The following is a 27,932-nucleotide window of genomic DNA, read 5'->3' on the forward strand; positions in this document are numbered from 1 at the left end:
AAAACCAAACCTGTAAGGCTATGTGTCCATTTCGACTGACCTTAACACACAACTTAGATACCGGAAAGTGGGACTTAGAGATCAAAAATTCTGCCCACAATCATGCACCCTCCGACCATCCTACCGCCCACACAATCCACCGAAAACTCACAGCTGAGCAGATCAATGAAATCCTGAAGTTTTGCTCCGCCGGGGTTATGCCGATCAAAGCAAAAAATTCTCTGATGAAAGCTAGTTCAACTCCACTTTTGGCGCCGTTGAAATCGTTCCACAACCTAAATTACAGAGAAAAGAAACGTGAACTTGACGGAAAATCACCAATGCTGGCCGTGATTGACTGCCTTCAATCCAAGTCTTTCAGTTATCAAGTCAAATCATCGAAATGTTCCAAATCAGGCTCTGAGCACTTATCCGCTTTATTTTTCACACTTCCGGAATCTCTAGAGCTTGCAAAGAAGCATCCGTACTGCCTTGAGATTGATGCGACCTATAAGACAAACCTTTACGACATGCCTCTCTTACACATTGGAGGGATAAACTCATGCAGCCGATCATTCACTCTCGGATTTTGTTTTCTCGCCAAGGAGCAAGAGCCTGATTTCACTTGGGCCTTGCAACAGCTTAAATCAGCGATTCATCCGCACATCCCTTCAGTAATCCTTACCAACAAGGAATCCGCACTAATGAGCGCCATTACATCTGTCTTCCCGACTACCCGCAACCTTCTTTGTCAATGGCACATTGGCCAAAACCTCTTTACGCACTGCCGTCCGATCCTTGGTGATGAGGCTTACAGAAAATTCCGACAGGCATGGAACTCTCTCTTGTTTTCTCGATCGGCCAGCATCTACAACAAGAACTTGGTGAAGCTAGAGTCAACCTGTACACCTGAGATTATGGCTTATCTCAAAAAAAACTGGTTCCCTTTGAACAACCGATTAGTCAAGTACCTGATCTCCAATGTTCTCCATTTCAATAATGTCACCACGTCCAGAATCGAGAGTCTTCACGCATCCATCAAGCGCTTCCTTAAGGGAAGAAACTCCTTGATGCACACAACAATCACCGACATGCACGACGCAGTCAAGCATCAACTACACGAGCTCATGATTGAATGCGCCAGTCAAAAGCAAGTCAAAATCAACAACCTACCAAAAGTTCTCTCTTGACTGGGTGGAACAATTTCTCACCATGCAATTAGAACAGCGCAATGTTTGCTAGCTTCGGACAAATCTCGCGACTGCAAGAATTGCTCACATGAAACGTACATGGGAATCCCCTGTGCCCACACAATGAGAAAGTTAGAAGCAGACGGGCTTGTTTTGGATGCTGATTCTATTCACAAGCAGTGGCATCTGCCTGAAAAATTGGTATGTATCTCCTTTGATCATGTTGATATCCTCGCCGATTGTCTTGACTTCTTCCTTGATTGTCTGGATTTCCTCCTTGATTTTCTCAATCTCCTGCTCAATTGTCCTGATCTCCTTGTTTGTTTTACAGGAAATCGAGATCTCTGAGCAATCTCAGGCTGTTTCCCTGCCCAGTGACGAAGACTACAAAAAAATATTCCTGCAAGATATCTACGAGCGCTTTCAGAAGCTACCAACGGAAGCCAAGTCAAACTGCATCGGGGATTTCACCCGGCTACTCGACCAATCACACGTCCTAACCCCTCTCGAGAACCCCATCAAACAACCACACAAAGGTCGTCCGAAAGGGGCGGTGAACAGGTCTAAACAAGAATCACAAAAATCAACTAAACAAGATCCCTCAGCATGGGAGTATCAAGAACCCAAAAGGAAGCCAGGTCGACCAGCAAAGAACAAACCTCCAACTGGGGAGGCTGGGACCATCACAAATGGACAAAAGCAAGGGCGAGGGAGACCTCGAAAGTTGGCTAATGTTGGAACTAAGCGGCCAAGTATCTCGGCTGCAAAGGTTAGTCACATTTTAATCTGTGACATCAACATTGTTTTTATTGCGGCTAACATTCACAGCCTCCTTGAAATCAAACAGAGCAAAACCAAACAACTCAAAAGGTCTCTTTCTGAAGAGAGCTCAGGATCATCAAGTGATTCCAACAGCAAGGACCTGCCAGCCGATCCGTTACAGGTAGTAACTGTAAGAATGTTCTTAATTGCTGACTCTCAAACAATTACTGATTTGAAGGTATGTACAACAGAGGTCGGGAAGGGTTATTCGGCCGTCCAATCCCAACCCAAAGTCAGCTTTAGCTTTGAATGAGAAAGAGGACCAAAGCCCCAACAATAAAGAATGGAAACCAGACGAAAAAAGCACGGATCAAGAAGAAAGCAACAGCGGCGCTTCTAAAACCAACAAAGACAAGAATGATACTGTGGAGAGTGAGGCGGACAACGATGATGCTGAAGATGCAAACAATGACCAGGATGATGATCCCAAGAGATGGGTGAGATTCAATCAGGTAAGTGTCCACATGACTTCTCTAATGCGTGTACCTTGGCTGATGCTGACTAACCATGTGATTAATCTACGTTCTTTTGGTAGGCCCACCCTTGTTATAGTGTGGTTAATGCAAGGGTGAGTGTAAGCTCTCGACGAGGAGAGCTTCACTAGAGCGAGGACGAGGGCGAGGAGCGTGGGGCGAGGACAAGGGCGAGGGCACGAGCAGTTCTAGAACCTCAGTTTGTATTGCAGATGGGGCAAGGGCTAGCTCGGGGGAAGTCTCAGTACTTCCCTCTACATACAATCATCGAGAGAGAGGAAGAAAGGGGAAAAGGAGAGAGAGAGGGAAAAGGGGTTTGCTCACCTAGCTCGGGGGAAGTCTCAGTACTTCCCTGCCGAGCTAGGAGGGGCGGGGCTGGAAGGACTAAGTGTGGCGCTTGGTGGTGGCTTGTGATATCCCTTGTGATACTTCCTGTGAGTTCGCGGGAGCCGCGGCTCACATACCCCCCACCTATAAAAGATGACTATGAGGGGCGGCGTCGAGTCTTGAAGAAGGTTGGTCTTGAGTGGTGGAGTGAGAGATTTGGTGGATGTTTGAAGTCTTGGTTCTTGCCATGTAAGATTTAGTTTGGTTTGTGTGGCCGTCAAGTAGTAATGAACGGCGTCTTGTCGCGCTGGTTGGTCGTAGGATTGCCGCTCTTGAATGTTTGTGGAGGATCGTGGAGTTGTCGGGTATTCCTCAAAGGCAAAGAAGAAGGGGGAATGGGTGGGGGTGTGGGCGGGGATCAGGATAGTTGGTCGGGGCGTGTTACCGGGAGGGTGGGGCATCATTGGCCGGGGATGATTAATTGGCTGAATGGCAATCGGTTTTGGGTTCTTCACTGTAAAAATGTGGCCTTGTAAGCCACGTCCCTTATGGAGGAGGTGCAAGGTCTTGTGGGGTTTAGGGGGATTGCACACATACCCCTCAGTTGGCCCTAAGATGGAGTTGGAGATCAGGGTGTTGAGTGATTCGTCGAATGCGTCGGTTGCCTCGAACATTTTGATCTCCACGGCTTCATTATCTTCAGTCACTAATTCTTCATCGTCGTCGTACCCCCGGGCGACCATCTTGTCCAACTCATCAATGGCCGCTGTCGACGTGACCGTCATGCTTGAGTATAGGTCGCTTGGTTCGTCTGAGACGCCTGCCACTCCAGCCGGTCGTGAGGTCGGTCGACCCGCTGTGGCGTTAGGGGGGCGGGGGCTTGGCCCATTCGCGGAGCTCCAGGGAAGGGGGGCGGTGTAGTTCGGAGGTTTTGGTGGCGTTACATAGGATGGGGGGAATTCAACTCTCCCACGGGCGCGGTTGTTGTTGCAAGTACCATTTGGCATGCCGCAGTGCCCTCTGCACCAGTGGCAGCGGCCCACCGAGTCCAAGTAAGAGTGGATTTGCCACTTCATCTCGTCCGACAAAGTCCCAGGGGCTCTGGTTTCGGTGGTTGCAGTAGTGGTTGTAGAAGGCGTAGCTGCTAGTGTTCTTGGTCGGTTCGCCGGTGCTTGAGCCGGAAGAGCATCAAAAAAGATGCGAACGCGTTTCGCGAAACGGCCGTAATCAAACGGTGTGGATTCGAGGATCTCGAACTTGAGAATGTCAGCTCGGATCTCGGTGGGTAGTCCACCGCTTAGCCATTCGGCGAGGCTGAGGTCTGAGATCTTCAAAGGGTTGGAGTTGTAGTTAATCATGCGTTGGAGAGTTCGGGCCCGTGTCTTGTATTGGGCGAAGGTTTCGGAGGCGTCCATCTTGAGGGACTGGATCTTCTCCTTCAGTCCTTGGCGCCAACGTACCGGCAGAGCCGCATCAAACAGTGTTTGTTTGAAATCAGTCCAGGGCTTTTCGAGGTGTTTCTTTGCTTCATTTGAGTAGACCGACAAAAGATTTGTCTCCTTGATGAGTGTACCGGCAATTCTGATCTTATCGTCGGTAGTGGTTACTTTTTTGGTGTCAAAAAAAATTTCTAGTGCCTGGATCCAGGCCAGAAAGGCCTCAGTTTCCTGGTAAGGGCCTACGTAGGTTGAGCCGTCTGACGTGCGGAATTTGCGGAGGTCAACATGATCATCTGGTGGGCTGGCCGGGCGAGGCGGGGCTGTTTGTCGAGCCGTTGCGTGGATCAGGGTCTCCTGGAGTCGGGCGAAGCGTTCTTCGTTTACTCTTGCGCGTTCCTCTGCGGCCTCTTGGGCCAGGCGGAACCGTTTGGCGTCCGCTCTTGCGCGTGCCTCTGCGGCTTCTTGTGCAGCCATCGCTCTGGCGTCTGCGGCACGCTGTGCGTCGAGGTTGGTCTGCTGAAGCGCCAGCATCATGCTTTGCAGCTGTGCGGCAAAGGAGTTATCCGCTTGGGGGCCGGGACTCGACGAGGAGGCCTGTGAAGCGTTCGGGGGTGGATCGGAGTTCGCGTTCGATCGTTCCCCGTGTGACATGCTGGTCGGATGGATGTTAGGGGGGGCGGCCGATAGAGTGCGAGATGTGGACGGGCTTGGCTTTGGGTGGGGCTGAGGAGATGGGGGAAGGGTGGGTGGTGTCGACAGCGATGGGTTAAAAGGCTTTGTTGGTGGGGGGGGGGGGGGGGTTTGATAGCTGTAGGTTCAATCGGGGACCAAGCTCGGATGATCGGAGGCTCGTTACTGTCAGCCGAGAAGAAGGAGGTTGCTGGGCTGCTTGGGAATCCGACCGCCTGTGGGAGGGTCAGGGAGGTTGATAAGGACGGTGGGCAGGAGTGGGTTCCGAGAGGGTCGGGGGCTAGGGCTCGGGTGGCTGCTGTAGCTGGTTGCGAGGTCGAGAGCGCGGCTTGGGGCGAGGTTGGTGATGAGGCTGGTGGCAAGTCAATGGGAAGAGTCGCCTGCCGTTGTTTTTCTGCGGCTGCAGCTGCTCTTTTGGCTTTGTTGGCGGCTCGTATCACCGCCTCTGTATCTGTCAGAGGGAGAAGTTGGTCTGAAGAGGTCGTGCGTCTTGTGGACATGAAGCTTTGGCAAGGTGGGCGTGGTCGAGGCGTTGGGCGAGGTAAGGTTTGAGAAAAAAAAAGTGTAAGCTCTCGACGAGGAGAGCTTCACTAGAGCGAGGACGAGGGCGAGGAGCGTGGGGCGAGGACGAGGGCGAGGGCACGAGCAGTTCTAGAACCTCCGTTTGTATTGCAGATGGGGCAAGGGCTAGCTCGGGGGAAGTCTCAGTACTTCCCTCTACATACAATCATCGAGAGAGAGGAAGAAAGGGGAAAAGGAGAGAGAGAGGGAAAAGGGGTTTGCTCACCTAGCTCGGGGGAAGTCTCAGTACTTCCCTGCCGAGCTAGGAGGGGCGGGGCTGGAAGGACTAAGTGTGGCGCTTGGTGGTGGCTTGTGATATCCCTTGTGATACTTCCTGTGAGTTCGCGGGAGCCGCGGCTCACAGTGAGGTCAAGCATCTCAATGCTGTTTGACGTTGACGGTGACGGTCACTGTGGTTTCCGATCGGCAGCGGTAAGCACGGGGCTCGACCAAGAAATGTGGCCTGACATCCGGAGGGAGATGTTAAAACAGATGGACGATAACGCTCTCTACAAAGACAAAGATTACATCTCATCGATCTCCGATTCAATTCCTTTTGAACGATTAAGGTCCAACCTCAACTACTTCCGTTCCCCTGCCCAATCAACACAATATTGGATGAACTTCCCTCGGCATGGCGATCTTCTGGCCGATGCATTCCAACAACCGGTCATTCATATTTCCAACCTGATTATTGCAACTTTCCTTCCTTTGTCGCACGGCGCAACAACCAACCCACCAATATTTATTGTGTATATTGAAGGTAAGTATCACTTTAATGCTTTCCGCTTTGAGGGAAGCATTTATCCTGCTCCGCATATAAATTCTCATTGGTTTAAATGGAGAAGTGATGATGCAAAGGAATGGGAGAACGTAATCCAGTTAAATCATGAAGAATGGGACCGAAGATTTCCTCAAGATCCAAATGTTGTTCCAGTTGTTTTGGAGTTAGAATAAAGTAAAGAATAAAATACATAAACAATGATTCAACACTCCTTATATTAGTTTCTCTCTCTTGATTATTCCTCAAAAATCCTTGAGAAATACACACTTGTTGCAAGGATGCAACTATTAAATTACGTTTAGCGCAATTAGCGCTAACTTAGCGGTATTTGAGGCCGCTACGCTACGCTAGATTGTAGCTTAAAATCTATTACATTTAAAGCTAACAGGTATTTGAGAAAAAAGTGTAATTTTAGCTGCAAATTACAGCTAATTTAGCTGTAATGGGTAGCTAATTAGCTGTAATTTAGCTGTAATTTAGCGTTAGCGTGATTTAGCGGCTTTGTATTACAGCTAAAACTAACAGCCAAAATCATTAGCGGCCAACTACTACGCTACAGAATTAGCGCCGCTAATGTAATTAGCGTAGTAGTTGCTTCCTTGCTTGTTGGGATAAAAAAGCATTTTGCCCCAAATCAAACTTGAATTTTCAATGATATAACTGTTTAAGGGGGACCAGGTTAGATCCTTGAATCTAAGAAAAGCTTAAAACCTTTAATCAAGCTGATAAAAATACTCAGGAGACCCAGGGAGGTAATCACTTCCGTAACAGGCTTGAATTGCAACAATCCCAATTTCACATACAGAAAAGCTTTGGAAAATTCTGAAATTTATCAGGCCATAAATGTGAAGGTTCCTCATTGTACTGTGAAATTTTTGTGGCTACTGGGGCACAGGAAGCGGCATTACAGGTGCCTGCTGCATTAAAATATTATTTTTCTTCTCAATTTTCTCTAGGCTCAAGCAGACCCCCAAATGACTTGATTATTTTTTTTAGGGATCATAAAATATTGTTCTATCGATTGATCAAAAAATATCTCCAGAAAAGTAAGCCGTTTTTTTGGGGGAATTCACAGTGCGCGAAGAGCCGATGCAGAGGCGCGCACTGGGGGCTGGACGTCGAGACAACGACCCCCACAGTGCGCGAAGAGTTTTCCGCAGTGCGCGAAGTAAGTCCGTAAGTTAAACATAAATTCATCACGAATTCAGCATACATTGAGGCTCAAGTTCCAGGTTATATCTAACAGGTTTCTTAAACAATATTGTGCGATGGCACTTGCACACAAGTGCCACGCAAACTGCCATCGTGTGTAAATGTCCCTTTTATGGGTTAATACACCTTCTCAAATTCCCCTTTCATGCTTACATATTCCTTTCTTGTGTACATATCCCTTTCATGTGTAAACACCCTTTTTATGTTATTCTGGCTGGATCCAATGGGATATGGAGTGTTTACTAAAAGAAAATAAAAGGTTGCTCAGAGGGATGCTCATTTTAAAGGTTGAACATTTGCCTGAGCCTACTGCATGAGCACTACAGCATGTTTGCTATTGGGATGCTGAACAAGGTAGACACTCAAAGCGCACCAGCACGGAATTTGGGTGCTTGACTCCAGCTTGAGCTGAGGCTTGATTCAAGCTTGCTGAATCTCAACTGCAAGCAGTTTCTAGAAGTGTTGATGGTTTGATGATAAGGTGATGAGCTTGAAAAATCAGAAATAACATTGTCCCACTTTCTTAAATCCACAGAATTCTAGACCTGCAGATCTAAGTTTTGGGGTGTTTTTTTCTCACAAAATGGGGCAAAAAATGCCCCATTGTCCTCACGTGGCACATTGAATATCCCCAAAGGCCCAAAGGCCCTATGGATGACCCTCCAGCTGTGCCAGAGAAACGAGCAAAAGTGGGCCGGTTGGTAAACTATCCAGGGGGGGCCTAACCAAGCAGTTAGGGGCCTCCCAGGGAGGGGGCGGACGAAACCAAATCCCCTGCGGATCCATCGTTCCACTTCCCTCCCCTTATATACCCACCAGCAGCTCCCACCACACCTTGCCAACCTGTAACCGCCTTGGGGACGCTACTGATACCACGCCTGCCCGTCGCCGTGGCAAACACCAACCAGGAACACCCCATGCCACACCTTCAGCACACCCCCCTTGGTCCAACAATCACAACAGCCCAGGCTCACACCTCCCGCACTTCTTCTGGACCAATCCGCTCCACTGGCCCTGCGAACTAGCTGCCACAGTCGCTTGGCCCAAGCAGGAGAACTCAGCCAGCTTCATCCGCTCCGCTACCCACTTGGCCATCTGTGGTCAGCTAAATTAACTTTCTCCTACTTGATATTACAAAACCAGTAGGCAGGAGAAGAAGAAGACAATGACAAACAAGGAGAACAAGAAGATGGAGCAGACATCAACAGACCAAGTAAGCATACACACATAAACACTAGCCACGCCCCAGAAGACTGACCACCCTGCTGAACAAGCACAGTTGCCAGGCTACGGCCACCAGCCTCAGCATTTTGCGAGTGCTCATCCCCCTCAGCAGCAGCCAGAAATCATCCACAACCACAACAAACCCCCCGCGGCCTTTGTCCCGTTGGTTGAATGGTTCCTCATGAAAGCCAAGCGCAAATTCACCGTTGTCAAGCGCACCGAATTCAAAGTCGAACGGTGAAGTCCAATCCCGTTGCTCCCAGGTCAGTCCCATCTCTAACTCTCTTGCTTTGATCACCTACACCTCGTCCCTACTGACGTTGGACGTGGCTTTCTCCGTGGACAAGGCCATGGGGGAGGTGGCAACTGTCACCCAGCTACGCTCGGCAAAAACCCCCACAACAGGTGCACCCCAGCTGATCTTCTGCGAGCCCGTGCGAGCCTTCGCAGGTTCACAAAACAATCACAAGAAGATCACGCAATTCAACTCGCCCGAATACTTAGTCTCGTCGCCTCCACCTCCTTCCTAGCTCAGTAGAGATAAAGTGCTGATTCTTCTACTGAGCTAGGTAAGCTTTTCTTTCATTTCTTCCTTTCTTCATTTCTCATCACCATCAATTGTAGGGTAGAGATAAAGTGCTGATTCTTCTACTGAGCTAGGAATAAATACTGTTGGGTTCTAGAAAATCTCTCCAAGACATTGGTCTTGTCTCGAGCCCCTCCTTCTTGATCCATTTGGTGGATCCCTTGTCTGCAAAACCCAGAGCTGAGTGAAGAGTCATTTCAGACTCTTACATCTTCCTGACTAAAAAACAGGGCATCCTGTGCCTGGCGGCCGCTCTCAGGCGACAAATTTCTGGGACCGACTCTTCCAGGACCTTCCTTTTTGGATACCTCAAAGGCGGCAAATGCACCTGTGGCACTATAATTCTTTGGCTTTTAGCCAAAGAAAATGTGCATTTTTCTTCGGCTAAAAGCCGAAGGAGCGCTGGAGCTGGCCGGGCTGGCAGAGCTGAGTTCATAGGAACCTAGCCCCAAAACCTGGGCAGCGCAACCAATGGTTGTTAGCCTAGTGGTTTGCAGCGCAGCTGCAAACCTCCTTACAGCAAGGTTGCCGGTTCAATTCCCACTGCCCCCATGCCCCATTTGGGGGTTAGGGGGCAGGTTTTTGGGGGTCAGGTTTTAGGGGTTAGGGGTTAGGGGTTAGGGGTTAGGGGTTAGGGGTTAGGGGTTAGGGGTTAGGGGTTAGGGCAGTTTTTTTTAAAAAAAACGTGGCAAGGTGTATAGTACATTGTATTGGTATGTATCGGATACGTATTGGTATGTACCGGATATGTATCGGTATGTATTGGATACGTATTGGTATGTATTTTTAGTGCACTGTACAGGTATGTATTGGATACGTATTGGTATGTATCGGATATGTATCGCTATGTATCGGATACATATTGCTATGTATTTGTATTGGATACAGTAATGTATCCAATACATACCAATACCAGCTCATCCAGCGCCAGCCAGCGCGCCAGCTCCAGCACTAGCCAGCTCCAGTGGAGCTGGCCCGGCCAGCTCTGCTGTCCTTTGGCTTTTAGCCGAAGAAAAATGCATTATTTTCTTCGGCTAATAGCCGAAGAAAAAAAGGGACAAAACTCGGCAAATGGTTCCATTTGACAAAGAAGGATTTTTTATCTCGGGTACGGACGGCCCTTGCCCAAAAGGGTCACGCCGGGATACTCGGACATAGTTTTTGTGAGGCGGCGCCTCGCTAAGACTTGCATTGGGCATGAGCGTCGAGGACGTCTGCACCCCAGGGAGGTGGACCTCCCGCTGCTAGCGGCTCTACATCAGGCTGTATGGCCAAGGCAACGTGGCCAGAACAAAGGCAATATTTGGGAACGTCGCAGGGTGGAGATGGAGTAGTTTGCTTTGATTTACACTTGTCTTCTACGGAGTGTGGGGGTTGTGCGCGGCTCAGGCTCCTACGAAACCTTGAGTTCATGGGTTCGCGCCCGAACCCCACACCTTCTTTGCTTTGTGGTTGAAATACACTCATTTCTACCCCTTGGTCGAGGCAAGAAAGGGAAAAAACCCTTTCTGCCTCACTTCCCCCAAATCAATAAAGCTCTTATAAATCACCAAAAGAAAGCATCAGGCGAGGAACTCTTTGGCCCCCTGTGTTGCAAAGATTGCCATTATGTCAATTTGGCGCATATAGAAGTCGTTGAATGGCATCCAGGATTGTTTCAATTATCTTTGTGTTGTCAATCAATATTAATCATTTGGCGTGAGAAGGCATGTCAAGGTGTGGTGAGTGGGCCTTTTAACATAGTGACAAACCATTTCAACTCATATTTCCATCTTTTACAATAACTAAGTGGGAAAAATATCAACTTGGGAAACAATCAATCATTTATGAGATCCATTTCACGCAAAATGTGATAGGAAGAGTTGGTTTAGGGGTGGAAATTCTGCAAAAGTGTAACACTTGTATTTTTTGTGGTTGGGCAATTCAATTCATTAAACTGCTGTTTCTTGCACAGAAGAGGGTGGTGTGTGACGTTGTGGAAGTCCCTCAAATCAAACAGCAAAAAAGATGTGACATCATGGGCGCTGTAGCAAACCTGAAACAAATGCAAGGACTGTGCCCACAATGTTTACGGAAACTGTGGAGAACATACCTAATATTGCATGCAATGTTTAATGTTGTGCCGCTCTTGAGAGATGCTCCTGCTGTAAGGAGGAAAGTTGTGCAACAATGAGGGGGCTGATGGAAAAGAGATTTCACACTTCAACTTACACTACAATAAAAATCTAAAAACTTCCAGAATTCAAAGGAAGCTTGAAGTTGAGGTGATAATCAACCCTTTCTCAAATTTTATTCCTTCAAATACTTTCCCCTCCCCCATCATATACAGCCATTGCTCAACTTTCACTACATCCACCATGCCTTCTCCTCACCTGAAGCCTAGCCTAGCCGCTAGGCCTATTGGTAGCCATACATCTCTTTCAATGTAATGTAAGTGATACAACAATAAATTCCTTGCTCACTTACCCCTGTGCAGAGCTCTTAAGAATGTACGGCTTCCTTTAAGTTTCTGAAGTGGGACTGCTCACATTTGAAATGAAATATATTTACTCCAGGATGGCTTGTGCATGTGCCAGAGCTGGAGGGATTGAGTGCTGGGGGCTTATTCCCTTCAGCGGCGTAGCTGCCTTAAACTCTAGTCACCTTAAATCCTGATATAAATGGGAGGGAAAGCATTGAAGCTGCAGGCTTGAAAATTGAAAAAGTGAATTTCCATCAATTTTTAGTCGGTGATCTCCCACCCAAATGGTGACATAGCTTGCAAGTCCCCCATATGTGGGGCTTAGTGATGAATCAAGTGCTTCCAGCCACAGGGAGGCATAGAGAATCTCACAAGTATGTGGTTCAGCTTCTGGAATCTGTAGCTTGCTTGCTTTGCAAGCCACATATGCATTCCCAAGCATGGATAGATTCACTGGCACCTTGGCTATCTCTTAGCTCAGAGTTTCAATAGATCTGGTCAAACAAAAAAGAATTTTGTTAAGGGGTCACTGCAGGTCCCTGCTAATTGGAATTCAAGCCTGGCTGTCCATTCATCATGCCCACTTGCTCCCCAAGAGCCATTTACAGATGAGAGTCATAAATCTGAAGAACCTCACTATGTAACCAATTGATTTTTTGTTTTTTCAAACATAAGTGAATGAGTCATTGGAGACAACGGTGGGCCGCTACGCTAAACTATCTGTAGCATGCGCTATCCGCTAGTTTAGCGTTGCGTAGTTCCTGACACATTGCCGTTAGTTGTAGCGCCCGCTACGGGCCGCTACACTACGCTACCGGGCGCTAACAGCGCTATCAGCTTTTTTAGTGGTTGAATAGCACTGCTAGCGCTGATAGCGGCGATAGAGGCCCTGTAGTTTCAAGGGGTGCCTGTTAGCGGTAGCGGGCAATCACTGCCCGCTAACAGAAAACCATGTCATTTGTAGTTTAGATCCGCTACGCTGCGCTGAACTACGGACTAAATGTAGCGTAGCGGCCCACCATTGTTGGAGATGGATTAGTGGTATCATGTAGGGGTTAGGGGTTAGGGGTTAGGGCAGTTTTTTTTAAATTAGGGGCTAGGGGTTAGGGGTTAGGGCAGTTTTTTTTAAAAAAAAAAATGTGGTAAGGTGTATAGTACATTGTATTGGATACGTATCGGTATGTATCCGATACGTATTGGTATGTATTGGATATGTATCGGTATGTATCGGATACATATTGGAAGGTTTTTTTAGTACACTGTACAGGTATGTATTGGATACGTATCCGATACGCATTGGATACAGCAATACATTGTATTGGTATGTATTGGATACACCAATACAATATATGCCAGCTCATCCAGCGCCAGCCAGCGCGCCAGCTCCAGTGGAGCTGGCCCGGCCAGCTCTGCTGTCCTTTGGCTTTTAGCCGAAGAAAAAAAGGGACAAGGGCGCGGCGCGAAGCGCCTCGCACTAAAGTGCGACCTCCCGTCCTCTGTGAGACAGAGACCCTGCGGGGCTGCCTCACTGGGAGACTTTGCTAAGCTCGGGGTTGGCCAGAACTTCGGGCCAAACCGGACTGTAGGGTTGGTTACGGCCACTCACCGCTTGTAAAATACATTCTAATTGTCTATCATGATTCGTCGTCAGGCGTCCATCTATCTCTAACTTAACTAAGTCCCTCTATTGGAGGGGGGACGCCGTCCCGCAGGGACCCTCCAAAGGAGGGACTTATGCACTATGTCGACCCCATGGCAGTAGAGAATTAGAAAAATGATCTTTTTCAATCCTCTCTGGACGCGCCATTTGTCACCAGGCAATAAAACTTTGGGTGAGCAAAATGTGCACAATATCATGGAGTTTCTTTGTACATATTTTACAAATTTTTTGGGGCCTTGGGTGCCCCATGAAATCCTTTTTTGTGACTGATAAGTGTCCACTTCATTGTGCATTCCACATTTTGCACTGTACAGAATCTGAAATTGATAATGTTACAACTATGATTGCAGCTCAACCAGAGGAGTTGAGGATGAGAAAAAATAGTAGAAAGAAGGGGACAGCTTAAGCCATCCCAGAAATGTAAATTAGAAAAAAAAAGGTTCAGAAACTCATGTGGGAGATTGGTTTTAAAAAAGTCCCCACCAAAATGCCTAATTCTCTACTGCCGCGGGGTCGACATAGCGCGTAAGTCCCTCCTTCGGAGGTCGCTTCGCTCCCCCGAGGAGGGAATTAGCTAAGTTAGATCTATCTACAGACGCAGTTGGTCCGTGATAAACCAGTGATTAGCTTGGCCACGGGCCTGGAGCCGTTTAAAATCAAGGAAATGGCAACCAATGATGATATGCTAACTGTCGACTGAACTTGCAGATATGACCGGACGAAAATCGCCAGACTAAGAACCTACTAAGCGACCGTCAGTCCGGTCAAACATCAGTGTTGAATGGAGCGATGCTCTTGGAGTTTGACGAGCCCTCTCTCTATCTTGCTTTGGAGTGTCGGGTATAAAGACCAATCCCCTGTGCGCACTTTTGGGGATTCTCCTTCAGTCACCCCACAAGTAACTCACTTCCATTTCTTGAGCCGGACTCCCTCAACATCCCGTCTATTTACTCGTTTAATTATAATAGTTCTTTCGGTCACCTGAATACATCTTTTTCCGCTTTCACTCAGACCATTCCACATCCCATTTTCATCCAGACATCGAAGAACCAAAAAAAACCTTCTCATCCTTTCGCTTTCCAATAATACTGCCCTCCATAATGTTCTCAACACAGCTCTCGACGATGATCACAGTAGCAGCCCTGAGCATAACATCCCTAACCCGCGCCGCCCCGACCCCCCAACTCGGCGGACTCTCGAGTTACAACAACGGAGGCCAATTTGGTAATTCGCAAGTCGGCGCCAATGGGTACGGAATGAACGGATACAACAGCGGCTACAACGGCGGCCTGGCATCCAACGGCGGCCAATCGAGCTCGAACTCATTCCAACAGTCATCCGGCACATCCACTCAGTCATCTGGAGGCGCACTCAACGCCTATGGCTCTGGAGGCGCTAACGGCTACGGTGCCAACGGCTACGGCATGAACGGGATGAACAATTACGGCTCCGGGTACGGTAGCGGCTCATCTCTACTCGGCGGTGGATTAGGTTACGGTGGTGGACTAGGCGGTGGCTATGGAGGAGGCGTAAGTTTTTCTTTGTGGTCTCTTGACGCCTAATCAAAGCTAATCGTGAATTGTTTCATTCTCCAGATGGGCTATGGATTGGGAGGAGGTCTTGGCGGCGGATATGGCCTCGGTGGAGGCTACGGCCTTGGTGGAGGGTACGGCATGGGTGGAGGTTACGGCATGGGTGGAGGCTATGGCATGGGTGGAGGATTTGGAGGAGGATTCGGTGGAGGAGGCGGAGGTGGATTTGGAGGTGGATTCGGAGGTGGCGGTGGATTCGGTGGAGGATTCGGCGGAGGATTCGGCGGAGGCTACTAATCGGCTTCTGTCTTCCATTCTCCTCTTCTTTCCGCTGTTATTTTTCTGGGCGTCTGCGGGTTACCGAACACTCCACTTAATTGGACGATTGGAGCACCTTGTAACATATTCAATTTCATTATTCCTTTATTTTACTTTTTGCTTTTCAATTTTCGGACAACTATTTCTTTGGAAACTCAGCACCATCTTTGGTGGAGCTTGGTCACTGCTTGCTATTTATGGCATACTCTTACAAACCCGGATGATTCAGCTTTGCTTGGGACTCTGGAGGGGTTCATTAAATTGAGCTACTGTTCATGCTGAGAGAGAGACGGAGAAAATGAACCAAGAACTTGGATTGGATGAAACAAGAAATATATGCTTCATCTGTGATACAATCTTGAACAAAGGACGTGAGGAGAGTTAAGACAGAAACTGTTTACAGGGCGTAAATAGGGATTACGTGTGACACGGGGGTATGATGAGATCTATGAACGACTAAACACATATTCTATTGACTGTTGCACATAAATATACAAACAGATAATGATAAATGATCCCAAAGAGAGAGAAAGACGTGCTGAGCAAAGCCTGGTTACTTGTTCAAAACTTTCTTAACATCGCGGATCGACTCGGCCACACACTCATCGAATCCGCTGCGGAAGAGCTTCAACTTGGTATTAGGGAAAGAGACTTGGAATTTTTGGCGGTCTTGGTCGCCCGACCGGTCGTAGGAAGGCTGGCGATGATGATGATGAGAGTCAGCCAGGTTGGTCTGCTGGGTCGGAGGGATGAACTGGAGCTGGTTGAGGTCCAACTCGGCCTCCTTGATGCGGTTTCTGAACCCGTCGAGGAGCGATTGGGTCTTGATATCATCCGCCGACGAAGGCGTGGGTTGATAACTCGATTTAGTAGTACAGGTGGGTGCCATCGACGAGGCATACTCTTTGTCGAAGCCGATGTGGCTTTCTCGTGATGATGATGGTGTGATGTCAATTGATGCCGATCTGGAGCTTTTGATGGATGGATCACACAGATGTGCATGGGTCTGATTTAAGGATTGTTCGACGTGAGACATCCTCTTGCTAATATCGGCTACTGCCCGCGAACCGGCCGGTTTACTGCTTAGGTGGAGAGGCTTGGGCGGCGCAATGGGTCTATGACTGTTCCGTTTCTTCGAAGGTCCTGCAACGATATTGTTGGAGTTGGATAAAACATCGACAGACTTGCTCCGGAGGGGATTGTTCTCGGGAAGGTTGACAGGCATGGCAAACGACTGTCTAGACGGACTGCTCGATCGCGAGGGCGACAGGATATTTGCTTTAATCTGAGTAGGCGGTCTCATCATGAGATCCTCCCAATCAGATAATGGCCGGTCAGCAGTTGAAAGCTGATCTATTGATATGTCCTTGCCTAATATCACTGGTGTCGTCACATCACGGATATATATCGACATGATTCTGCCGGGGTGAGCTTGGGCTAAGCTCACGTACATCTCCAGGTCTTGTTCCCCACTATCGCCCACACAGATAAACCTATAATGAAAAATGGATCATGAGATTGGCCGAAATGGAGAAGACAAGCTCTGCTGAAACTCACTTGGAATTGGGAAATCGATTGATGATCGATTCGACTGAAAAGAGAGAAATGACATCATCAATGTCAAATCAAACCCAAGCTGAAGGATCCAATGCCTCACCTCGAGCACGTTTACGAGCCCCAGCGGATTCCCACATGCCTGAAAGAATCGAAGTGGCACCGCGAGCATATTCCTTCAAGCTGATAGATCCTGAAAGAAAGAAGCAGAAAACAGTCAGTCACTGAATTGTCAGCTATGGGACCTGTCAACTTACCGCGAGGGAATCCATTAGCAGCCAAGAAGCCTTCGATACAGTACCATAACTCCATGGGTGAATTACTGTCGGAAAAAAATCATCGATTTGAGCATGCGTAAGCTAAGCGAATAAAGCATAGATGATGCTGGGATTTGCTCACCTGATGTAGTGCATCCAACAACCCAACTCTTGGAGGGATTGGTACCACTCTGCCATCCCAGGAATCGAAACCTGATCGAAGCCAGCCAAGAAGACGTTTTTGAAGACGGCTTTGAGGCCCCCTAAGACATTCGTATGTTTAATGGTATCATCGATGTCTCTTCGTTTTTTTCGAGCATGACTGAGTAAGTTTACACAATTAAACAGAGCGTGGATTGAGGTGGAACACTCACGAAATCACATGGACACTTTCGGCCAGGGCAGGGATCACATCGAGTTCCATGACCAACGACGACTTTCCAACAGATAACTTGCGCAACTGGATGTCTTTTTTCGAAGGATCGGAAGCCATCGGCTCAGGCCCTCTGGGGAATGAATCGTTAGACTCGTCTCTGATCAATTCAGCCTCGATTCTGAGCCTAGTGATTCCGGTATCGGGGGATTGAGAGGATGAGTTGTGTGCAGAGTTAGCCTTTTGCTGCATCTGATGGACTCGCAGATGCGTCTCGATCGTCTGCCAGGGCAGCACGAGCTTATCTGACCAGACTCCGCCTGGTTTGGTGGTTATGACTTGAGTTAATAACGGTCGCCCGTTGTTGATGATAAATTCGTCTCGATCCAGTTCGGGCGCCAGGAGGGTGGGCGCCTCGGTTCGGGATCGGAAGAGGGGTTTGGCGATCGATCCCGCGGTAGCTGTCGAGCTACAGATGCCGAACAGCTTGAGCCGCACCTTTGTGCTCTCGGACTTTTGCGAAAAGAAGCTGTGGAGTCGCTCCTTCAAATTGAAATGCAAGGTATGTAGATCCTCTTTTTCAATGCTGAATTTTTCCATCAAGTGTCCCATTCTGGTATCCAAGAGTTCGTGGGGGTGCTTGAGAAGACTGGGTTCGTTTTGGAGCATGCGACGATAAGAGTCTGTGGATGAGGTGGATGAGTTGCGAGAGAGTGCCTTGTTGGTGGCAGGATGAGGTAGCGGGGTGGGCATGTTAGGCTTGATGGGTGTGGGTGCGGTACAGATGATCTGGGCGGGCTGAGAGGCAAGCTGGGTATCGAGAGGTTGAAGGGATGCTCCAGCTTCACGGGCAGATGTCAGGGATGGTCGAGATTGATGGGTTGGGTTGGATTGAATGGTTGAGGGTAGAAGGGGCTCGAACTTGCGCATCTTCTCGTCATGTTCTTCATCGCACCCGGTTAATTCCTGCTCCATCAAGGCTGCAGTATTCTCAGCACTGGATTCGATCAGAGTCGAGCCAGAGGTGGAGGCTAGCGGAGGTTAATGGAACCCGAAGTGGTTCACGAGAGGAATGAATGCATTACATGTATATGTAGAGGGAAACACTATATATACATGTGATGACATAAGCAGGAAAGGGGTCTAGGTGAGTCTAAGCCCTGCATCAGTCCGTATTTGCACATCCGCCTGATCTTGCGCAGACTGGCATGGCCGAATAGGCGGTGCCAATACATCAGTGACTTCTCATTTGTTGTTAGTTCTTTACCGCAGAAAGGGTCTTTAGGGGGTACATCTAGCGGTATAAGGAACGCTGGTTTAAGATGCAAACGCTCCGTGGTTGTCATTGGGCAAAAACTGGGAAATGATGGAGGAACAACTCTAGGAATCTTCAACACACTGGGAGGAGCAAAAAGAGGGTTTTCGATAGGGCGGGAAAAAATCCACTTGTTCTGTCGTGGGACAAAAAGGCATATAAAAAGCTTTTGGCCGCTCGGATTAAAAATCTCATAGGCATCTCTTTCTACGTCGTACGTAAAGAACGAGTTAGCTTTCCTGATCGCTGCGAGGGAGATCAAGATGGTTCTCGCTAGCTTACAGTAAAGCACACCATTGATCGTAACACGCTGGTTATCAACTCCGTTGAAATGGAGATCACCCTGGCCGGTGATAAAGGCTGGGCTGCCTTTGGTGGCTACTTTCAGAGGGATAGGGGACGGGAATAAGCGGAAGTTGAAAAAGAAGCGCATGTCACCACATAGGTGGTGAGACGCACCTGAATCCACTATCGGCGCACCCTCAGCCATGTCAACATCGATCTGCCCAAAATGCAGGTTGGCAAGATCGTTGGTTAGATCGCCCAACTCCACGATGCGCGGGCCCTCGCTAGAGCCTGCATCCGGGTTAGCCGCCTCCGCCAGCGGTGGGCAGATACGTTATCCAAAATTCCGCATTTTTGGTTTGTAAATTTGAATTTTGCACACAAAGGTTCAAGTTATCAGCAAGATTTAAAGATCAGGGCTTTGTAACACCATTATCTTCAATTTGTGCCAAAAATATCACATTTTTATAGATTAATTTTCTCCTAATCATTGATTACGCAAGAGATTTTCAGTTATCTGTAACTTAGTTACAGATAACTGAAAATCTGTCGTGTAATCAATGATTAGAAGAAAATTACTCAAGAAACATGGGATTTTTTTTGTTGAGATTCAAGATAATAGTGTTACAAAGCCCTGATCTTTAAATCTTGCTGAGAACTTGAACCTTTTTGTGCAAAATTCAAATTTACAAACCAAAAATGCGGAATTTTGGATAACGTATCTGCCCACCGCTGCCTCCGCCATCCTTGCATTGGCTTGGTTGGGTCGACTCGAGGTATGTTGAGTTGCTTGTTGTGTGTCGACACGCTGGAGGCGATACTGGGGGCGATAGGAGTCGCCACGGGTGCGATCAGTTCCACCCATCCGGACGTTGGCTTGTTGAGTCGATTGTTGTTGCGCCGGTGGGTACAGCACATTCGGGTATGTCCCAGTCGATCCGGCAGGCGCAATGATTGGGTAGAAAGGTTGAAAACCCGGTTGTTGGGGCACTGGATACCGATTGTAGGGGCAAGGAGGGAAAGGTGGTCTGCCGGGGTTTCTAGCCTGTTGTTGAAGCGGACAGTTCCGGACTACATGATCAGGGGACCTGCAATGAAAGCATACCCCAGCGCGCGTCGCCGCGACCTCCACGTTGTCAAGACCCTCGGGAACTTGCTGGTTGTGAAACTGAGGTTGTTGAACCTGCGGAGCCAACAGCGCATTGGTACGCATCGCCAGCGGTGTCGCTGGCGCCATTGGTTGATCCGGTCTGCGAGCCTCCGTCCGATGTCGAAGGTTGTTCCTCACGATGGTTTCTAGCCTGTTGTTGAAGCGGACAGTTCCGGACTACATGATCAGGGGACCTGCAATGAAAGCATACCCCAGCGCGCGTCGCCGCGACATCCACGTTGTCAAGACCCTCGGGAACTTGCTGGTTGTGAAACTGAGGTTGTTGAACCTGCGGAGCCAACGGCGCATTGGTACGCATCGCCAGCGGTGTCGCTGGCGCCATTGGTTGATCCGGTCTGCGAGCCTCCGTCCGATGTCAAAGGTTGTTCCTCACGATGCCGATGGTCCGAATGATTGTGTCGAAGTCGTCCACAGTCCCGGTCCGAGAACGAGATAAGGCCACCTCCACTCGCCGATCCACTTCCTCCATCACTTCCGGTTCGGTTCCAAGGCTGTTCTGAAGGATTAGACCAGCCAACTCGTTTCTGGTGAGGGTGATGTTGAGGCGCCGAAGTTCATCCAGCTCATCATCAATTGCAGGGGCGATTGTGGCAGTGGTCGGATGATCACCGATATTGAAACGGAGAAGACAGCGGAAAGCGTTGAGTTGCGCCGCTCGACTAACTACATTGAACCTTGCTCGGAGGTCGCTAAACATTCCAGCTGCAAAAGGGAAACGTTGCAGAGAACGCCTGAGTGAATGATCAACGGAGGAGAGGAGAAGAGATCGGGCAATCCTTTCATGTAGTGCACTGGTCGATTGATACATGAGATAGTCCGGGTCGTTGATTGCATCACGGAGCTTTTCTTCAACAAACTCCCCCCAGGCTGTAAAGTTTGAGCCATCCGGGCGCAGGCGATCTTCATCACGGATTTGACTATTCACAGCTGATATAATGCCTGCAGCGTTGCGATCATCCGCAAGGTTGACAGCAACAGGTAGGCGATGTAAAGGCAACTGTCCTCCGCCAATTTCTACGTTGTCTGGTTGCTGGGCATTTTGGTCCATCTTGGTAGCTCGGCGGATGAATTCAGGAGGGAAGACAGGTAGGGGATAGAGAAGAAACTGATGGAGAGGATTGGTTGGGATAGGTGGAAAAAAGGAAGTATTTGTGTAGGGAGAGGAAGCGATTGGGCGGAATGATAGAAGGGAAGGGGAAAAAATGGATAGATGACAAAGAAAGAGAGAAAAAAGAAGGTTTAATAGATAGTGAGAGTTGATCGATATTCAGAGAAGGTTATTTTCGGGATGTTTGGATAGAGGAAGCGGAGAGAAAAGGGATATGATTGTTTTGATTTGATGACGGATAGGATATGGAGGAGAAAAGAAACACGATTTGAAGATTTGCCGATGAAGTCGGCCACAAGTCAATGAATATAAAAACACCGTTCAGCCCTTGAGCTCAGCGTCCTGAGTCAAGATATACACTTGGATAGCTAGTCCTTGTGTAGCTTAATTGGCGAGATGAAAACAGAGGACTTTCAAGATTTTGATCGATCGATTCGGAGATGACAAAGCGATAGAGAGAGAAAGAAGAGAAAAGTGCGCCGATATAGTTGGCAGTCAAGTAACTGTGATGGATTGATGAGTCTGTAGTTGAAATGAGATAGTGAAATGAAGATAGATACTCATGAGCTTGCTTTTTCAGCGGAGATATGAGGGCTCATAACCTAATGGAACCCGAAGTGGTTCACGAGAGGAATGAATGCATTACATGTATATGTAGAGGGAAACACTATATATACATGTGATGACATAAGCAGGAAAGGGGTCTAGGTGAGTCTAAGCCCTGTGCCTCCTACCGGGTCACAACAGAGGTAAGCCAGTCATCTTGCAGATCATCGAGTGGACAAGTCGTTGGGATCGATTCATCTGATCTAGTGTTGACCTAGCCCTGAAGGCGTGTATCGATATGAATAGCTCGATGTCGCCCGCACGAGAGTGTGAAGGGGATCCCAGCGCAACAAACTGTGCAAAAAAAGGGGGGGGGTAAGGATTGGCGTAAGTTGGAGCTTTTTGATTGGGGGCAGATGACTCAAGAGGGTGCTTACACCTGGGAAACAGACGAGATGGTCTTCGTTGTAGGGAGATTCCTTGTTCTTTCTCTGCCAGTTCTGGGGATGAAAGTAGGAGAGGTAGCCCGGATTAGACGAGTTGACGGGTGGACTTTGAGTGAGCGGTCGCTGCTGGGAGGCGGCTGATTGGATTGAGGCCCTTTTGGCGTTTCCCCCGACGATCATGTTCCAGTTGCAGGTATCCTTGTCCCATTCCTGCCACAATTCGCTCGAGCGCTGCTTGGAGTGTCTGCGATGGTCTGCACTCCGCCGAGGGTTGGTTGGTGGTGGTGGTGCTGGCTGGGGGGCGATGCTTCCGTTGACTCTGTTGAGTGGGTTTGCGAGTGAGTCCAAGTCTTTCGAGCTGAGATAGTTTGCTGATTTGGTGAGTAGTTTTGATGACAGGTTGAGTGCTTTGGATGCGAATAGCTGTCGTTTCGATGAGCATGCTGGGTAGTCGGAGGTGGTCTGGAGTGGTTCTTGGTGCTGTGAGGTGTTGTTCATGTTGCGCTGGTGAATAAAAAAGTTTTTTGCTGTGGGGGGTGAGAGTGGTGTCTTTATAGACTTCTGCTCTTTCTTTTCTTGTTTTTCTTTTCCCGACTTGCATTCTTCCTTTTCCTTCCTAGGACATCCGCCAAACAGTTCACTCCGACCATACATCACACGATGAAACTCCAACTGGCACCCGCTCGACTGCTATCAGCCCTCATCCCCATCCTCACCATCACACCAGCCGCCTGCGCCCACTCAGTCATCATCTCCAGAATCTGGCCACCCAGCGACCTCAACCCGGTCTCCAATCGAAGCCCTGCTCGCATTCCTGTCGTCGTCAGTTATTGTGTTTCAATTTTCTTCTGAACCGAAACTCATCTCGCTTCGTCTCCCATTCAGATCTGGCATGGGCTCAGCGACTCATACGCGAATCCAGGCTTGGATCGTTTAGCTCAAAAGATCGATTTACGGTACCCTGGCACGACGGTTTATAAGATCAGATTAGCCGACTCGGACGCACAGGATCGGTCAGTGCCCTCAAACATATTCACACGAATACATATCTGCTGGCACGCCGTGTTCATACAAACCTCTTCATCATTTACCGTAAAAATTCATCAGCCGCGCAACGTGGTTTGGATCAGCCAATGAACAAGTCGCGTATGTCAGGTTGACCTTCCAACCTCCAACAAATCAAACCGACTGACTTGACTTGACTTTGATTTTCAATCTATCGTAGCTCCGTCTGCGATCAACTCTCTCAAATCGATGAACTCTCACTCGGGTTCGATGCCATTGGTCTCTCGCAAGGCGGCCAACTGATGAGAGCGTATACCCAACGCTGTAACCGGCCCAAAGTCCGAAACTTGATCACCCTTGGATCTCAAGTCAGTCTTCAACAAAAGCTCTGACTCGGAAACTCTCATTCGAAATGCCTCCCTTACTCTTATCCTCTTCGTGTCTATCAAGCACATGGGCGTGTCTGGCACAGCACCTTGTACCAGCTTATTCGACCTTGGCTGTCATGTCTTACACAAGCTGATCGAAAGCGGGACTGTTTATGGACCCTATGCCCAACAAAATGGTAACGCTTCCTATCTCTTCTTGCTCAATCAAACCAGGCCACCCGAGGTTGACCGTTAACCCTAAGCCTAATCAACCACCGAATAAAAAAACATCTAGTGATACCTGCCCAGTATTTTCGAGACCAATCCAATCTGGCGCCTTACATGAAACACAACGAGTTCCTGAGAGATATCAACAACGAACGGTGGAACGATACCCAACCAGCTGATAGTGGGAGCCTTCCGATCGGCGAGCCAGAGGATGGAGTCAAGTACCAGCCACGGAACGAGACTTACAAACAGAACTTCCAATCACTCGAGAGCTTTGTCATGTTCCGATTCACGTCAGTCTCTCAACCCTGAGTCACCCCGGACATCTTGACTTACTCTGGGTCTGTCTGATTCATGATACAGGGCCGACACCCTGGTGATTCCTCCCACCTCGGCGTACTTTACAATCCCAAATGCCACCGAGTCCACTCTGCCAGATATCCTTGATCCGATCCCGATAGCACTACAAGACTTGCCAATTTACCAAGAGGTGAGTGAAGCCGCCTATCCGATGTTTCATTAATGAGCGCATGTGCCCCGACCTACAGAACTAAAGAGCTTCTTATTCACTGGAATTCCCAGGACTATATCGGGTTAAAGGTCCTTGACGAAGCGGGTAAGATTCACTACGGTACCTGCTTTGGTGCACATATGCAGATCGACGAGGATTGCTGGGAGAACGTGATGGATTGGCTGGGTGATCAGAGCCGATCTGAGGCCAACCTACTCCTACAAACCGGCCCCCAAAACCAACAGCTTGTCCTCCAACACGACTGAGCAGATATGTCTTACTAGGTTGCCCTTGCCCACCCTGTCCGCTCGCATCGTACCTTTCTCTACCACATCCCTTATCCCTGTTGTATGTACGTTTTGGTTGTTTTGGATTCCCTCTATGTGTGCACAGCTTGTAAAATCATCCTCAATCTGTTTTGCATTCTTGTAAACCTATATCCCATTGCATCCAGCCTCTTGAATAACCAAGGCCGTGTTTGGCAGTGTGATTATTTTACACAATAAATAATCAGGGCATGCCCCTTTCTGTCCACATTGTGGAGCACTCCGCATCAAGCCCCACAAAGCACATGCGCGCCGCTGCGCAGCACACAACTCCACCCCGCTTCTGCACCAGCTGAAGGTCGCTCCGCTGCTGCTCCTCGGACCTCCCTCATCATTTGCACTGCCCCGCATTTTGCCGAACTTCTAAGTCCCTTGATTGGAGGCGTGCAAGTGCTGTCGCGAAGCGACCCTCTGAAGGAGGGACTTATGCCCTACCTCGCAAAACAGTAGGCAGCAGAAATCCCATTTGGCTGGGGAAAATTTTCAAAAAAAAGTCAACTGTTTATATTTTGACTCTGGTAAAAGGTATTGAAAATCTGAGGAGACAGAATTGTCCGCCTACATCTGCCCTTCCACCTGCCACCTCCCTGAGGCAGTGCTCTATTTCCGCCTTTGAATCTGAACAGGGAAATCAGGAATTTGTGAGCGCTCTTAACACGGGTCCTTGGGTAAATCCATACTTTGACACATGCCAAAGATGGTCTTATGTACAACATCCCTTCAGTCTGACAGACCAATACAAATCACCGCCCAAAAAAAGAAGGCAATGAGTGCACATTGCCATGCTGAAATATATATATAGCAACAGCTGTAAACAGAGCAAATAATGCTGAAACTTTTTTGTATATGTTTCTTATATATTCTCAACTTTGAACCTAAAAAGATCATATATGCTTCTTCCTACCTTCTACCTTGAAAAAACCCAAAGGTGTGCAGTTTACAATAAGATGTGTAATTATTTGTGGCCTTACATAAAATCTCACTAGAATTAGGATTCTGGCTCCCAGGAGGTTGCTTACACTGACTTGGCGCATCTAAAATTTTGAATGTGGGTCTTGCAGCTTCTTGTGAGTCAGAACTCCACTCCCCCTCATGGAAGGGAAGTTGGAATAGAGTTTTAAACCTCCTTTTCTCTTTTATTTTTCTTTTGGGTCATGCTAAGTGCACACCAAATTTTTACTACATGCATGCCAAAAAGGCAGACACAGGTGTGTATGCAATTGTTTTTTGGCGTGCAGGGAAAAGTACGCCAAGAAACCCCAGCCAATTGCCCCCGGAGAGCTGTTCAAATTCCAGCTTGCTGGGAGAAATACATATCTCTAGGCAAAATGGATTTGTACCAGCTCGCCAGGAAGAATACATACCTCCTGGAGAGCTGAATTTGTAAACCAGATCACCAAGGGTATTCTTCTGGGCGAGCTGGTCAAAGCCCAGCTCGCCAAGATGGATGTATTCTTCTCGGCGAGCTGGTACAAATCCATCTTGCCAAGAGTTTTTTATTCCTCGCAGCGAGCTGTTCAAAGTCCCTCTCTTTGAGTGTATTCCTCTCGGCAAGCTGGTCAAAGTAAATCTTGCCGAGAGGTATGTATTCCTCTTGGAGATTGGAGAGCTGGACTGTGGGGAATTGGTGTCCCCAGTCCTGTACGCCAATTATGCAGGCGTACGGGACCAAGGACTGGGTATCTGGGCGTATGTGTCCCTGCCCGCCAAGAAATAATGGTGTACACAACTGTCTACGCTTTTTGGCGTGTGCGTAGTCAAAACTTGGATGTGAATGCAATGTCTGATGAAAAGATGGTTGTACTTCCAACCAATGGGTGTACAAACTAATTTGATGGGTGTACAACCTCCATTTGATGGGTGTACAACCTCCATTTGATGGAGGTCCAAATGAAGGTCATACCTCCTTTTGAATCAAAACGGAGTTTGTACTTTGTCAGGGAGGCCAAATCAAGGCCAGGTGAATTTGGACGATCATCCAAAGTTGCTTTTAGGGTAGATCTGCACCTTGGCTGGAACTCGCGGGATACCCGGCCGTTTTAGGGCTGTCCTGTGACCCGAACCCACCGGGAAGGGACAGGATATATCTGTTAAGCCCTGGTACATGTTGCAGGGTTACAGCGCACCTGGAAGTGTAGCCAAGGCTTCTGGCAACCCGTACCCTCCTTGATGGGACAGGCTAATACCTACTGGGATTGGGTAGGGTTTGCAGTGCTGCAAACTCCACCCAAAGGATTTTGAACTTCCACCATCTTTAATGTGACTGATGATTTTCCAAAGTCACCTGGCCTGTTTCAACCATTTTTTACACAAAAGTATTTATTCAATTTGAAAGAGAAAATGAACTTATCATAGAAAAACAACAACTAAGCAGTGAAACTGATTTGAGAAAACACATGATTAACAATTTTATGTTCAATACAAGGAAAATTGAAGAGTATTACACAGATATATATGAACTGTGTTCTCAAATCTTTTATTGTACCTCCATTTGGCTACAATACAACAACTAAATGGAGATTTCAGAATGATAACCCCTGCAGATAGGTTCCTACATATGCGGCAATAATGCACTTTCAAAGGAATTTAAGCCAATGACAGGGTACTCCAGGGCATGAGTTTAAAACCACACCAAAAAATATTTTCATTAAAATTATCAGTTGAAATTTCTTCTTGAATCTAAGTATATTAAATCCACACTTTTGTGGAAATTGGGATCAAGGGTTTCCCCTGCAATTTATTAAAAAGGGGCTAAAAAATTAGCCCCCAACCCCACATGGAAAATTGGAACTCCTGTCCAACCTCCAATTTTCTCAGGTATCAGCATATTACGCTTAATACCGCAAGAAAATCAATTTAAAGTCCCCGAACATAAATGCCTCGGACTTACCCCCCAATGCCTGAAGCAGGCATGAAAAGGGGCAGGATTCAACCCCCTCGTGCCTGTCGCAATCGCAAGGGCAGGAGGGGGGCAAATAAGACGCAGAACGCGCAATTGAAAGACGCAGAGCGTGCAATTGAGTAAAACATTCACCTCAGGCCACTTGCAATTGCAAAGGAACACGGCTTGTTGAAAAACCTGCGCAAACGCGACAGGGCAGTGTATTTTTTGACTTTGGGCCTATTGCAAATGCAAAGGCGGAGGGGAAGGGATGATGGCCACTCAATCTGTGCAAGCGCA

General features: G+C 48.2%; 4 protein-coding genes across 4 annotated transcripts; 2 read left to right on the forward strand and 2 right to left on the reverse strand.

Moving 5' to 3' along the window:
- Positions 1 to 14,508: 14,508 nt before the first annotated feature.
- PtA15_16A417 (uncharacterized protein) lies at positions 14,509 to 15,237 on the forward strand (the record flags this gene model as incomplete). The annotated part of the gene is made up of 2 exons (XM_053164105.1): positions 14,509 to 14,937; positions 15,004 to 15,237. The coding sequence occupies 2 exons, from the start codon at positions 14,509 to 14,511 to the stop codon at positions 15,235 to 15,237; spliced, it is 663 nt and encodes a 220-aa protein (XP_053028064.1).
- Positions 15,238 to 15,811: 574 nt separating this feature from the next.
- On the reverse strand, positions 15,812 to 18,195 carry PtA15_16A418 (uncharacterized protein; the record flags this gene model as incomplete). Its single annotated transcript, XM_053164106.1, has 6 exons — positions 15,812 to 16,751; positions 16,816 to 16,849; positions 16,916 to 17,005; positions 17,070 to 17,134; positions 17,212 to 17,370; positions 17,444 to 18,195. The coding sequence occupies 6 exons, from the start codon at positions 18,193 to 18,195 to the stop codon at positions 15,812 to 15,814; spliced, it is 2,040 nt and encodes a 679-aa protein (XP_053028065.1).
- A 3,935-nt stretch (positions 18,196 to 22,130) lies between these two features.
- On the reverse strand, positions 22,131 to 22,811 carry PtA15_16A419 (uncharacterized protein; the record flags this gene model as incomplete). Its single annotated transcript, XM_053164107.1, has 2 exons — positions 22,131 to 22,567; positions 22,622 to 22,811. The coding sequence occupies 2 exons, from the start codon at positions 22,809 to 22,811 to the stop codon at positions 22,131 to 22,133; spliced, it is 627 nt and encodes a 208-aa protein (XP_053028066.1).
- Positions 22,812 to 22,973: 162 nt separating this feature from the next.
- On the forward strand, positions 22,974 to 24,691 carry PtA15_16A420 (uncharacterized protein; the record flags this gene model as incomplete). The annotated part of the gene is made up of 8 exons (XM_053164109.1): positions 22,974 to 23,135; positions 23,199 to 23,326; positions 23,421 to 23,459; positions 23,539 to 23,686; positions 23,769 to 23,883; positions 23,982 to 24,207; positions 24,278 to 24,404; positions 24,497 to 24,691. 8 exons carry the CDS (start codon positions 22,974 to 22,976, stop codon positions 24,689 to 24,691), a joined length of 1,140 nt encoding a protein of 379 aa, XP_053028067.1.
- Between the last annotated feature and the right edge of the window lie 3,241 nt (positions 24,692 to 27,932).

The sequence above is a fragment of the Puccinia triticina genome, chromosome 16A, assembly GCF_026914185.1.
Source record: "Puccinia triticina chromosome 16A, complete sequence".
In the NCBI taxonomy this organism is placed as follows: domain Eukaryota; kingdom Fungi; phylum Basidiomycota; class Pucciniomycetes; order Pucciniales; family Pucciniaceae; genus Puccinia; species Puccinia triticina.